Source organism: Pteropus vampyrus, unplaced genomic scaffold (assembly GCF_000151845.1).
Source record: "Pteropus vampyrus isolate Shadow unplaced genomic scaffold, Pvam_2.0 Scaffold43, whole genome shotgun sequence".
Classification (NCBI taxonomy): Eukaryota; Metazoa; Chordata; class Mammalia; order Chiroptera; family Pteropodidae; genus Pteropus; species Pteropus vampyrus.
Window position 1 is genome coordinate 2,187,590 of NW_011888824.1, and position 12,619 is coordinate 2,200,208.

The window sequence follows — 12,619 nt, forward strand, 5'->3', positions numbered from 1 at the left end:
TCATGTGCCATAGTTTTGCTTTTCGGAAGAATAGAACGAGTCTGTTCTGTTTTTTACATGATAGACTTTCAAATGTTTGAAGATATCTTGTTCTTCACCACATCTTTTCTAGAAGGAAAATAGATACACATAAACCAATCCTCGTGGGTGGTTTTCTGACATAGCCCAGTACTGGTCATCTTATCTTTCAAAGTATAATACTCCAGATTGGATGCAATGCCACAGGTTTAGCCAGCTAACCTAAAGGTATAGATTTGGGCAGTATAGATGGCATTAGCCTTTTTGGCCTCCGTATTTGCTTCTTTCTTGTATTTGGTCCATAATTTCTCTCAAGTCTCTTTGCAGCCATATTTCCCACAGTCTTCGCTACTATACTTGATATTCTAGAAGAAACATGTAAATATATTTAAACTAAATAATTAAATATAATTAAAATGAATTCATTGATTTTTATTTATTATGTGATTATCAAGAAGAATTGGGAATGTTTTTACATGTTTATGCCTGTTCTTTGACTTTAAATTGAGTTTTACCTCTACTCTTTAATGGATAAAAGGATTCTATATTATGTTGTTTGCTTTCCTTATCATGGCAATGTCAGCTTTTTTTTCTGGCAATTTGGTTTTGTACACCTCTAGTAAGCTTTACCTTAACGTTATTAATAATAATGGCTGACTTTTTATGTTAGTGGTAAACATTTTTTGTTGCCTGGCATGCAGAATGTCTGGCACTATATTATGTTTCCTGAAGGCAAGGTTATTAATACTGACTTCTACCCTCAAGGAGTTTATATAGTATAGAAGGATAGACAGGCAAACCAGTCAGTACTACACCATGTGATATGAGCTATATTAGAGTCCTGCAAAGCTCTTCCCATATAACATGCTCACATTTGGTTATGAGTCACCCAGGATAGCTGTGTTATAGGTTACAGATGAGAAAACGGAGTTAGCTGGGAGTTAAACAACTTGCCCAAAGTGAATGGTATAAGGGCTCAGAGATGATGTTGATGATACCAGTCTTATGTGTCCCAAGTAGCTGGTCTTTCACTTTCCTCTATAAAACTGATGCTTGGAGTGAAAATATTCTAGCTAGCTTTTTGTTTTTCTATAATTTTTATTAAGATCTCACATAATATTTGCTTTACTGTTTTCATTCTGCTTTTACTGTTTTGAATTGATCCAGTTATGTAATTGGTTGCCTAAAGTAAACTATTTTTTTGCTGAAAATAGTGTTTTTTTTTTTTTAATTTGTGAAAAACATGAGTCTGATGTGCTGACTAGAGGGATTAAAAAAATTAATTTGAAATTGATTAGTTCCTGATGTTCAGATGCTCTTTACTTCTTTACCACACTTCCTGTCAGCTACAGTGAACAGAGAAAACAAATTTTTTCATCAATTAGTGTTGGACTTTGGGGTAGTACTGAATTTAAGCCAAGAAACAGGACTTTAACAGATATCCCCAGCATTGACTTCCTTCTGTAACTTAATGGAAATAAGTTATATTTTCATTGCTTGCTCATAGAAAGGGAACAGTATTATCTTTCTATAGTTAATCTGCAGAGAAGTTATAGAGGTTAATTACATGTGAAGTCATTTAAAAATTTTAATTGAGTATATATGAAATAGATCTAAAATTTGATATCTTTGTGGCTAGAGTTTATGGCAGTTGTCCAAGTTTCATATAATGAGTCTTAGCACTGTGGTTTGGTTGCAATAGAAGAGTTTCAGCAAGAGTTTTTTAAAAGCTTAAAGATGTGAAAGTTCTCATTTTTTATTTAAATGCCATTTTTCTCTACTGTCTTAGAGGGCGAATTGGAAGAAGAATGGCTTAAGGAGGCCGGTTTGTCCAATCTCTTTGGAGAGTCTGCTGAAGATCCCCAAGAAAGCATGGTGTTTTTATCAACATTGACCCGGACCCAGGCAGCAGCTGTTCAGAAACGGGTAGAGACGGTCTCCCAGACCTTAAGGAAAAAAAACAAACAATACCAGATTCCTGACGTCAGAGACATATTTGCTCAACAGAGGGAGTCAAAAGAAAAAGTAGGTTTCCTTTGTTTTGATGTTAAAGCAAAGGAATAATTGCTTAGAATCAACTAGACCAATCCAATTCAAATAATTAAAAACATATTATATGCAAGCACTAAAGCTCTGTGCAGGCTTGTGTTAGGTGACTTTGGAATCTTAGGAGTGGCCCCAATCCCCCAGACAATGTGATTACCAATTGTTCTTTACAGAACAGTAAAGGTAGGGGATTCTTCCTTATCTATTAACTCTTGTAGGAATATTTGCTTTTTCCTAGACACATTGGGGGATGATTGGAAGTGGAATGTAAGGGAGCTAATTGCAGCCGAATTGCAAAGCAGGAACCCGGAAACATGAGATAGCTTCCCTTTTGTGTCTGGCACTTAGCATGGTGCCTAGTACATAGAAGATTTGAGTAAATATTTTTTAAGATGATTAATTTATTAGTGGATAATTTATTAATTGTATTAATTTATTCATTATTGTTGGAGTCTGCTAGAGACTCTGGGACTGATGAGTGAAAAAAAATGTCAAAGAAGGCACGGTAAGAGACATATTGCCCAGAACAGTAATACTCAAAACAGCCCAAAACAGCCAGTTGGTGGGCTATTTACTATTCATCCATGAGGACATAAGGAGCTTGCACAAAATGTAAATTAATATAATTTATTCCTTCATCAGGAAAGTCTTACTACCAAAAAAATCAGCTGAACTAAATGATGTTCTTAGGATTAAAGTTGATTTACATTCTGGCTTATTATTCTCAGGTGACACTGAATAGCTCTAGCCTAAAAAACCTAGTAGGGTGGTTGGAATGAGAGCAAACAAAAGGAATATTGAACAATGATTGCAATGATAATAATAACACCAATAATTGCTGCCACCACTCGTGAGCACTTAACTTTGGTAACCATTCTCCTTGCCTTATTTCATTTACTTCTTAGAGCAGTCCTGTAAGTGAGGTATCACCATTTCCATTCTATGGCTGCGGCTCGTAGACAAGTAACTTGCGCAGTGTCCCGTAGATAGTAAGCCTAAATTTGTTCGACTCGAGTATATTTTTAACCCCTATGCATCCTATTATATTTGGGTTTCCATGATTCCGATATTAACTAATCCAAGCATGAGATTCTATTTACACTATAAATACAAAACAACAAAACTGTTATGACTCTAAAAGAAATAAGGGAATGAGAAGGTTTATATTTAAGGTATCTTTCTGTCATTGTAGAGGGAGTTTGCTTTTTGTAGACATTCCATTCTTATAAGAAATCCTTTATAGCTATAGATCTAAACTCCATTTGCATGCTCAATTGTGAATCAAATCCAGTCTAATTTATAATTTTGGGGTCACTGGATTGTTCCAGGCAGCAAGAGATCTTGCTGCTGTGACGTAGTTAAGCACTGACAGTGATTTTTGAGACATCCACTGGAGTAGGTTTCCAGCTGAGAAAAATGAATGGTAAGGAAATATGGGATTATGACATATCCTTCCCAATGAAAGAACCCTTTCTAAGGCAGGTAAGAGGAAGTGAAAAGTGGGGTGGAAGTGCAGAGAGCTGAACTTAAGCAAAATACATACCCTAGGATTCACTTCAGTTTCCACGAGGATGTTGCTACTACGTGCTAGAAACAACCTTTTTCAGTAAATTCTTGGTAATGCCTAAACCATATCATTTGAGTCCAAGGTAATTGTTGGAGTGCATCATCTGATCAAGTCATTAAAGGAGAAATAGCACAAGTAAATTAAAATAATGTTAACTTGCTTACACTGCATGCCTTTAATTGAAACACTGCCACCCATTAGAATATATCCTCCATTCCTCAAGCAAACATGGGCTAGCCATCTTCACTTATAGTTCTTGTTCTCAAATAAGTACATATTCAGCTCTTTTATTTTAAATGCTTCCTCATGAAGCCCTTGCTGACACTAGGAAATATAATACAGAAATGAATACCATCTGCACTGTCATCTTCAATTGCTAAGGAAAACAATTCTGACCACATGTTCCAAAATACATGTTCACATGTAAGATTAGAATCGCTCGTTGTATTCATTGTGCCAATGACAGGCTCGTGGGCAAAGGAAGGAGGGTTGTATTGCTTAATACAGAGGGGGATTGAAGTAGTGCCATGACCCTTCTACCACTTCTGTGATTTGGTAGTCACTGTACACTCTCCCAGGTACCGTCACTCTGTGTGGTACACTAACAACAGTCTCTATGTACCTGCCCCATTGCTTTTCTGGACTCTACCTAGACTTCAGGTGGAGGGAGGAGTGCTTCTTGGCTCACAGCTTGAGGTAAAAGCTATGACGAGGATGACTAGAAAGGCCACCTTCTTTAGTGTAGAGACGGAAATCCAGTAGGATGATTATTTTAAAAATAGTTCATTCAAATAGACGTCTGTGTATGATTGATCTAGACTCCTCTTCCTGATTACCAAATTCCTTCTCAAGCCTGACTTGGAAAGGTGGTAGTGCTGGTACTGCTCGGCCACACTTTCTGGCGTCAGCATGTTTTACCATGTCCATAAATCCCTTGGAGGGCGACATTTCTTAGATGTCATTGCTCCAACTGCTTGAAAAAGGAGTTCCTTTGCATATTGGTGCTCTTATTACCTGTTTGATAATTTATTTTTAATTCCTTTCACATTTGTTATGAGCTTTTTTTAATTTGAAGATTTCTATTTTATTACCTACATGTCAACTGGTAATTTTGTTTTATAATAGCATTATTGAGATATAATTTGCATACCATCTAATTCACCCATTTAAAGTCTACAGTTCACTGCTTTTTAATATATTCACAGATTTGCAACCATCACTACAATCAATTTTAACATATTTTCATCATCTCCAAAATAAAGCTCTTACCCATTATCAGTCATTCCCCATATTTCCCTCTTAGCTCTAGGTAACCACTAATCTGCTTTCTATTTATGATTTGCTTATTCTGGACAGTATATAGGAACAGAAGTATTCAATATGCGGCCTTTGTGACTGGTTCCTTTCAGTTAGTATGTTTTCATGGTTCATCCATGTTGTAGCATGTATAAGTACTTCATTTCTTCTTTGTTTCAAATAATATTCTGTTGTACAGATAGACCACATCTACTCACTTATTGATGGCTATTACTAGCTTTTTTGATGTGTTTGTCTTTTCCCCTCAACTAAATAGTGGTGTTCTTGATGGCAGGGACACTCTTAATGTTTTTTATTTTCCCCATAGGACTTAATATTGTGTCTTAACAATTCATGGATAATAAAATATTTGTTGATTATAACCATAGTACTTTTTTCTGTGATTGTTAAAATTCTGAATACATTTCTTATACTCGAAAGGTTAGTAATGGAATTATTTGCAATACCATTTTTCTGGTTGTGAGTTGGAGATGACTAAATGGCCCATTTTCTATCTTTAGGCTCCAGATGGCACTGAATCACAGTCAGTCAGAACAAATGAAAACAAATACCAAGGAAAAGATGGTATGTTGGACCTGTTCTCTTGTATTTTCCCGTTTATTAGTATAACAAACAGATACAGCCTTTTAAAACATTCACTTTCAATTCTAGTAAGCAAATTCTATTAAAATAATAATATAAAGTACTCAAGTAGATAATTATAGAAGGCTGAGAAAATAGTGGGCCTTTGATTTTTTTAAAATTTTTTTAATGTTTGTGTATCTCTGTTCTAGCCTCTCTACATACATAGTTGTCACATTTCTTGAATCCTTACCATGTGCAAGGTACTATTAGGAGGTGTTTACCTAATTTAATACATTCAAGAGTTCTGTGTAGTAGGTATTGTTTTTAACCTATTTTACAGATGAGAGAACTAGAATTTAGAGATGTGAAGTCATTTTCCAAGGCCATACAGCTAAAGTGGATTTGAAGCCTTATTCTCAAATCATAAGTTCTCAATCCATAAATGAAGGGGTCTCCAACCCCTGGGCTGTGTACAGGTGACCTGTACCAGTCCGTGGCCTGTTAGGAACCAGGTCACACAGCAGGAGGCGAGGGGCTGGTGAGTGAGTGAAGCTTCATCTGTATTTGCAGCTACTCCCCAGCACTAGCATCACTGCCTCAGCTCCAGCTCAGATCATCAGGCATTAGATTCTCATAGGAGCACTGGTCCCTGATGTCGAAAAGGTTGGGGACCACTGATAAGTGGATTGCTTTTCAGAAAGTTTAGAAAACCTTAAAATAGTTAATTTTTTTTGACAATTGATTATAATTCTCATTTACGTCCTTTTCCTCCTTAATACCTATTAATTTAGAAATAGATTAGAAATTCAAGGCATGGATCAAAATAAATATTAAGACTTTGTTAGTACTTATCAAGAAATAATTTATAGTTATTTCATTTATTTACAATAAAGAAAAATGTTCAAAATTAAAATGATAGACAAGCTTAAACATTTAATCCTTCATGTGTTGTTATTTAAAAACTATAACAGAAGTGGTCTGTAGCAGTGGGATTTTAGCCAGGGGACTGTCCTTCTCTTTTGTTTTTGTTCTTAAGACCTGGCATCTGGAGGGCCCATGTCATTAGTGTTGTACATGGATTGGAAATGGTTAGGGAAGAGTACAGGGAGACTATGGAGGCCTGGGAACTGTTCCCAACTATCCTATAAAAATCAGGAGTTTAGTCCAAGATTATATGTGGGCATTTTAGAGTCTTAGAGCATCCAGTATCTCAATTTTCCCTTTCATATTCTTCTGAGAACTTTTCTCCTGCACCCCTTCCTTTGAAGAAAATACACGCACACATCTGTGAATACATGTAACTGTGTGCATGTGTGGGTATAGACACATACATGTCTATATATGTTTATTTATGAAAGCACCTCCTTTTTATTATTCTGTGGAGGTTTCTTTAGTTGCATTTTTTTTTTTCCCCCAGAATGAAATTACTACGTGTTTCCCCAGGTCTACATACCACCAAACACTGAAGTGGCAAGCTAGCTGGAATAGCCTGTGCTGGCCTGCTAGAGAACTGGGTCATCAAGAGAGACAGATGAACCTTTTGTGCCAATGTCAATATGCTTTAGGCTTTGGAGAAGAGCAACTGGCAGTTGCTAAATGAATACTGAGGAAAACATTGTCTTTTCTTGATGTTTTCCTCCCTTGCCAGAGATGGTGATATAGGCTATATAAACAGAAGTTCTGGAAGATGAGTTCATTATATGAGCACTTTCCAGTCTAGCTTGCAGCAGGCTAGTGAAGTGTAACAAACTTGCTGTCTGATTTACATCTGCTTTTGCTGGAATGCTGTGAAGTGGGCATAGAGTCTCCAATCAGAATAATAAGAGAGAATGTGTGTAACACCATCCAAGTCACTGAGTCTTTACTACTGCACCTGTTCTGGGCAATGCCATACTCTTTTGCTAGCCAGTGAATTAATCAGCGTTATGCAAACATTGAAAGGTTTGGAATAAAATGCATGTCTGGAGTGCAAAAGTACAGCTTTCTGCTTGAAATCCAAAGGCATGGGTAACATAGTCTATTGTAAGTGTTTTCCCTACACTTGGGCTTTTGTACATGTTTAGTCAAATATATTTATTCGAAATGAAAAGGTTATCAAGTTTTAATGTTCTAAGAGCTGTAATGTAGCAAGGGTTAATTAGTCTACCATTAAGCATCAACCTTAACATTTTAGCAAATTTTACAACTCTGTGTATATGAAATACTCAGCGTTAATATATACATTTAGATAAAAATGCACAAATAATTTTTATAACTTTCATATTAATATGTGTATTTTCTTATTTTCTTTTTTGATTTCCATAAAAAGGAAAATTCTTTTTTAAAATAAAGGCCCTCGGGATATTTCATATAATTGGAAAACTTTAAGATTTGTAAAATGTTTATAAGCCAATGCTACTTACCACTTCAAAACCAGAGGATAATGAATTAAAGAAATCATATGATTTACTTGAAGACTTTAAGAGTCAAAAAGTTTATCTCAGCATTCTCTTAACTTTTCTCTTTGAGAGTAGATAATTGATTCATGAATACTTTTGTTAGACAATTCACTATCCATTTCCTGTAGCAGCACCCCCTCAATCCCACTGAAACTGTTTTTTCTACTATCTACCCTAACTTCATTTACCATTTGAATTTTTATGCTTTTATATACCATGCTTGTTTTCATTTTTGCCATGTTTTGGAGGAAATTTATATTTTTAAAATATGTTATAACTTAATTATAATTTCTCTACTCAGTTTTTAATTCAATGCAAGACATTCGTTTAAGGTGGTGGTGGTGGTGAATTGTAAATCTGACCGGAGTGGGGGATGCGGAGGGAAAAAGGGAGTAGTTTTAAAATTCTTGTCCATATATAGTCAGCTTCTGGAAAAGAAGCTTCTAATTTAGGAAAATGGCTAATCTTTTTTATCCCCCTTAAAATGGTTTCCTAAGAAACCAACATCCATGTTCACAGTGAAACATAAAACAGTGTAAATTAGTGGGAAAATAAAACTAAAATTGTGCTTTGGCATTTAAGTTAATAGTTTAAAAGTTAATTGTATAAAAGTCTGGTTATTCTAATTTAAAAATTATCACAGGAGTTGGAAAAGCATAAAATGTGGCATAGATGACATCAGATAAATACTATCAAAGAGCTCACCATGAATTAAAGGTCTGCAATGAGAAAATAACAGTAATCTTGCTGTTGGTTCCAGAGTTTTTTTAATACGAGTTGTACTAAAAGCAAAAACTTATCAAATAGTCAAATTTAGAAGCATTTTCACCAAAGCTTAAAGCTGGTGTTTTCAGCAAAGCTTTTTAAACATTATTTTTTTCCCTGTGGAATTAACAGCAAACAAACAAACAAATGTTAAACTTATTATACCTTTGAAATGTTGATATAAATAAATGTCTGGAAATTATTTGACTAGGTTTATAGTTATAGGACCTTTGGTAGTCTTTGATAGAATCAGGTGCAAAACCTATTGATTCCTGTACCAGGTACCTCCAGACCTGACTCCCACAGTGATAAATTTTTGGCAGTAGCTCTTGTTTTGAAAGTTTTACTGTGATAGGTAGGTCACATTCCAGAAAGGAGATGCAGGGAGTAAAGAGGTCTATTCCAGGAATCTGTTCTACTGCGAGGAAATTAAATAGGATATCGCCAGTTCTAAGACAAATTACAACTAACCTTCTCCTTCTCTTTTTTGGCTTTTAATCCCCCAGTGTAAAATATAACAACAAGTAAATCGACCAAATTTTTGTGAGGTTTTTCAGTCAGAGTTTGAGATTATCGAGCAATGTTTTGGAATTCAACCCAATCTAAGAATTGTGACCTCAGGGAAAGATTCTACAATTGAGCTAAGAATTTCTAGTCGCTGCCATCCCCCTTCTACTCTCTGTGCACCATTGGTAGGATATCCTGAATATACTTTTGACAATTAAAATAACCGTTAATTATTGCCTATAGTAAACAGTACTTTTCTTAAAGGTTTTCATATAGTCGATGTGTTAGAAGTAAAAAAAGAAGGAAGAAAGGAAGAAGGAAGGAAGGAAGGAAGGAAGGAAGGAAGGAAGGAAGGAAGGAAGGAAGGAAGGAAGGAAGGAAGGAAGGAAGGAAAGAAACATGGAAACATGGAAACAAACATGGAAACACATGGAAACATGGAAACATGGAAACAAACATGTGAATTGGATCTTTTTTTTCCCGCCCCCAGACCAGGCATCTAACCTAGATGTTGGTGAAAAGGAGCAGATCCTACCAGTGCCTGAGGAAACACCTGCCTCTGAAACAGATATCAACCTGGAGGTATCATTTGCAGAGCAAGCCGTCAATCAGAAAGAGAGCTCCAAGGATGGGACCCAGAAGAGCCAAGGCAATAATACCCTATTACCTGTACGTAGTACATTATTCAGATGTCACTAATAGAAGTGATTATTTTTAATCAGCTTTATATTTTGAAAATATCAAACCCACGGAAAAGTTGAAAGAATAGTATAGCAAATACCCATACAATCTTCATTTAAATCCAGTCAACAGTTAACATTTTACAAACTTTGCTTTCTTTCTTTCTACATCTTATGTTGTGCTGTCAGGTATATACTCTTTTTTTTTTTTTTTAATTTGACAAGGGCCTACAAAACAAAACACAATTATAGTACTTCAAAAATTGAACACTAAAATTGTATTTAATATACTATTATAGTGAATTTTCTCCAATTATCACACTATTGTCCTTTATCGCTTCTTCCTTCACCACCCCCATCTGGGATTCAAACAAGGGTTATATGTTGCATTTGATGTCATCGTTTTTGGTTTTCTTGAATCAAGATCAGGTTCCTTGCTTTTGTTTACTATGTTCAAAGAGTCCGAATCAGATTTCTGATTTTGTATTTTTCTTCATGACTAGATTCAAGTTAAACATTTTTGGCCAAACTTCTGCATAGATTATGTTTTTGCCTCCTACTGCATCATCAAAAGAGGAGCACAATGTCAAATGGTTCCTTTATTGATGATGGAAGTTTGAGCACTTAGGTTAAGGAAATGTTCACCAGATCTCCCCAATGTAAAGATACTTTTTCCTATGTACACTTAATACTAATTTATGATCCTCGAAACTGGATGAATATCATATTTGTCAGTAATAACCTATTACTCAGAGGTTTCACAATGCATTTGTAATCCTTGCCTGAAACAATAATTAAACTGGAGATTAAGAAAGTGATTTTCTAATTCTATTATTTCTTCTACGTTGATTGGCTGGCAATCTTCTATATAATTGCTTTTTCTCCCTTTTCTTTTATTGTTATTGAATATCACTACAGACTGCTTCCTTTTTTCATTTAGTGATTTATAAAACATTATCATTTTTCTTTGATTTTCAAATTTACCCGACTTTGACCATTAGGATCCCTTCAAGATGGTTTCCATATCATGTTAACATATTCTCAACATTCCTTTACATTCTTGCTTTCTAGTACAAAATATTCTTGGCTCACCTTGTACTTTTCTCATCTCAGACTTGAAAGAATCCATTTCATCAAGGAGCCCTGGTTCCTTTTAGTAGTAGACTGTATTTAAAAACCAGGCTTTATGTACTGAGTGTTCGCATTGCTACTGAATGTCTTACATTTTTTTTTAAAAAATATGTTCGTTTGTTTGTTTGTTTTATAGAATTCCACAGATGTTAAAAAGAATACTATAATGAATCCCCAAATACTCATCACCTAGCCACAACATTTATTAACCTATGGCTAGTCCTGATGTACCCGTACCCCCAACCAATTCCCTATTCTGTATTATTTCAAAACATCTCTGAATTATATTTTATTATTTATAAATGTTTCAATATTTATTTCTAAAAGCTAAAGAAGTTTCTATTTTTAGAAAGTCATATCCATATTACCATTATTATGTCTTTAAAAATGTTAACAATTCTTAATTTCAAATATTCAGTCAGGTGTTCAAATTTCAAACTGTATTACAGATTTCATAATTTTTTTTTACAGTTTATTTGCCTCAGAATTCAAATAAGGTTTATGTCTTTTAAGACTCTTTAAATCCCTTCCTCCCTTCTTTCTTTCTCTCCTGTGTGTCTCTCTTTCTCTCTCCCTCCTTCCCTTTCCTACTCTTTCACTTCTTTTATCACTCTTCCTCATTCACCCAATCCTTCCTTCCCTCTCTCCATTCCTCTCTCCCTTGAAATTTAGTTGTTGAAGAAATCTAGTTATTAATTTGTAGGGAATTCCCTGCCTTTGACTAATTCTATTCCCATGTTCTTCTGTTTCCTTTAAATTGGTTGACTCTAGATTTATCATATCAAGATTCATTTTTTTTGGTGAAGACTATTCACATATGACTCTATGTTAAGAGTCACACAAAATATCTGGTTGTCTTCCTGTTTTTGTGAAGTTATCAGCTGTTGCTGATTAATGCTTGGATCCTTTACTAATGGTTATAAAATTATGTCTAATTTCTTTTTAAAATTTATTAGTTTGACTACTTTAAAAAAAAAACTTTCTCAAAATGGTTACTTTCTTTTACTTACCAGTCTTCAATTTTATTTTGCTCCCCAGCATCACTAGTGACCATTTAGTGTTGTTTTATTTTAATTTTCTTGTATAAATACTATCAACTTATGGTTTTAGATGTATATGACATGACATCAGGCAAAATTTCCCATTTTAATCTGGCGTATTTGTCTGTTTCAAGAAACATCGGTTCCATTTATTAGAAGTGTACGTTTATGACTATGATCAGGACACTATGAGTATCGCTTTCTCTGGGTTGGTCATTGTTTAAAGCCTTTTGAGAGGACAGAAGTACACCTGTGTCTTCTTTCTTCCGTACTGAGAATAGTGGTTCTTATGATACATCAGATAATATAATTAGAATACCACATAATTACTTGTTTTATTCTCCACTATAGTATAAAGCATTCTCAGATAACAATACTAACAGTACTATCAACAATATGATTATCAGAAAACAGTTTAAACTTGTTTTTCTTTAGTTTGTATTTTGTTTTGCAAGTATGTAAAACAAAAACATGGTTCAAATGTCAAACTAAAATCAAGGTGTATTAAAAATCTAACTAAGTCTAACTTCTAGCCTTGAGCTATCA

The 12,619-nt window shown here is 34.7% G+C and overlaps 1 protein-coding gene across 1 annotated transcript in view; it reads left to right on the top strand.

Annotated features, from left to right (window-relative positions):
* The window catches only part of ARHGAP18 (Rho GTPase activating protein 18), a 115,888-nt gene that overhangs the window by 60,419 nt on the left and 42,850 nt on the right, over positions 1-12,619 (top strand). Inside the window, exons 3-5 of the mRNA XM_011358728.2 lie at positions 1,808-2,043; positions 5,449-5,512; positions 9,713-9,891. Of these exons, the coding sequence (XP_011357030.1) occupies positions 1,808-2,043; positions 5,449-5,512; positions 9,713-9,891 (479 nt within the window). The remainder of the gene's footprint in view (positions 1-1,807; positions 2,044-5,448; positions 5,513-9,712; positions 9,892-12,619) is intronic.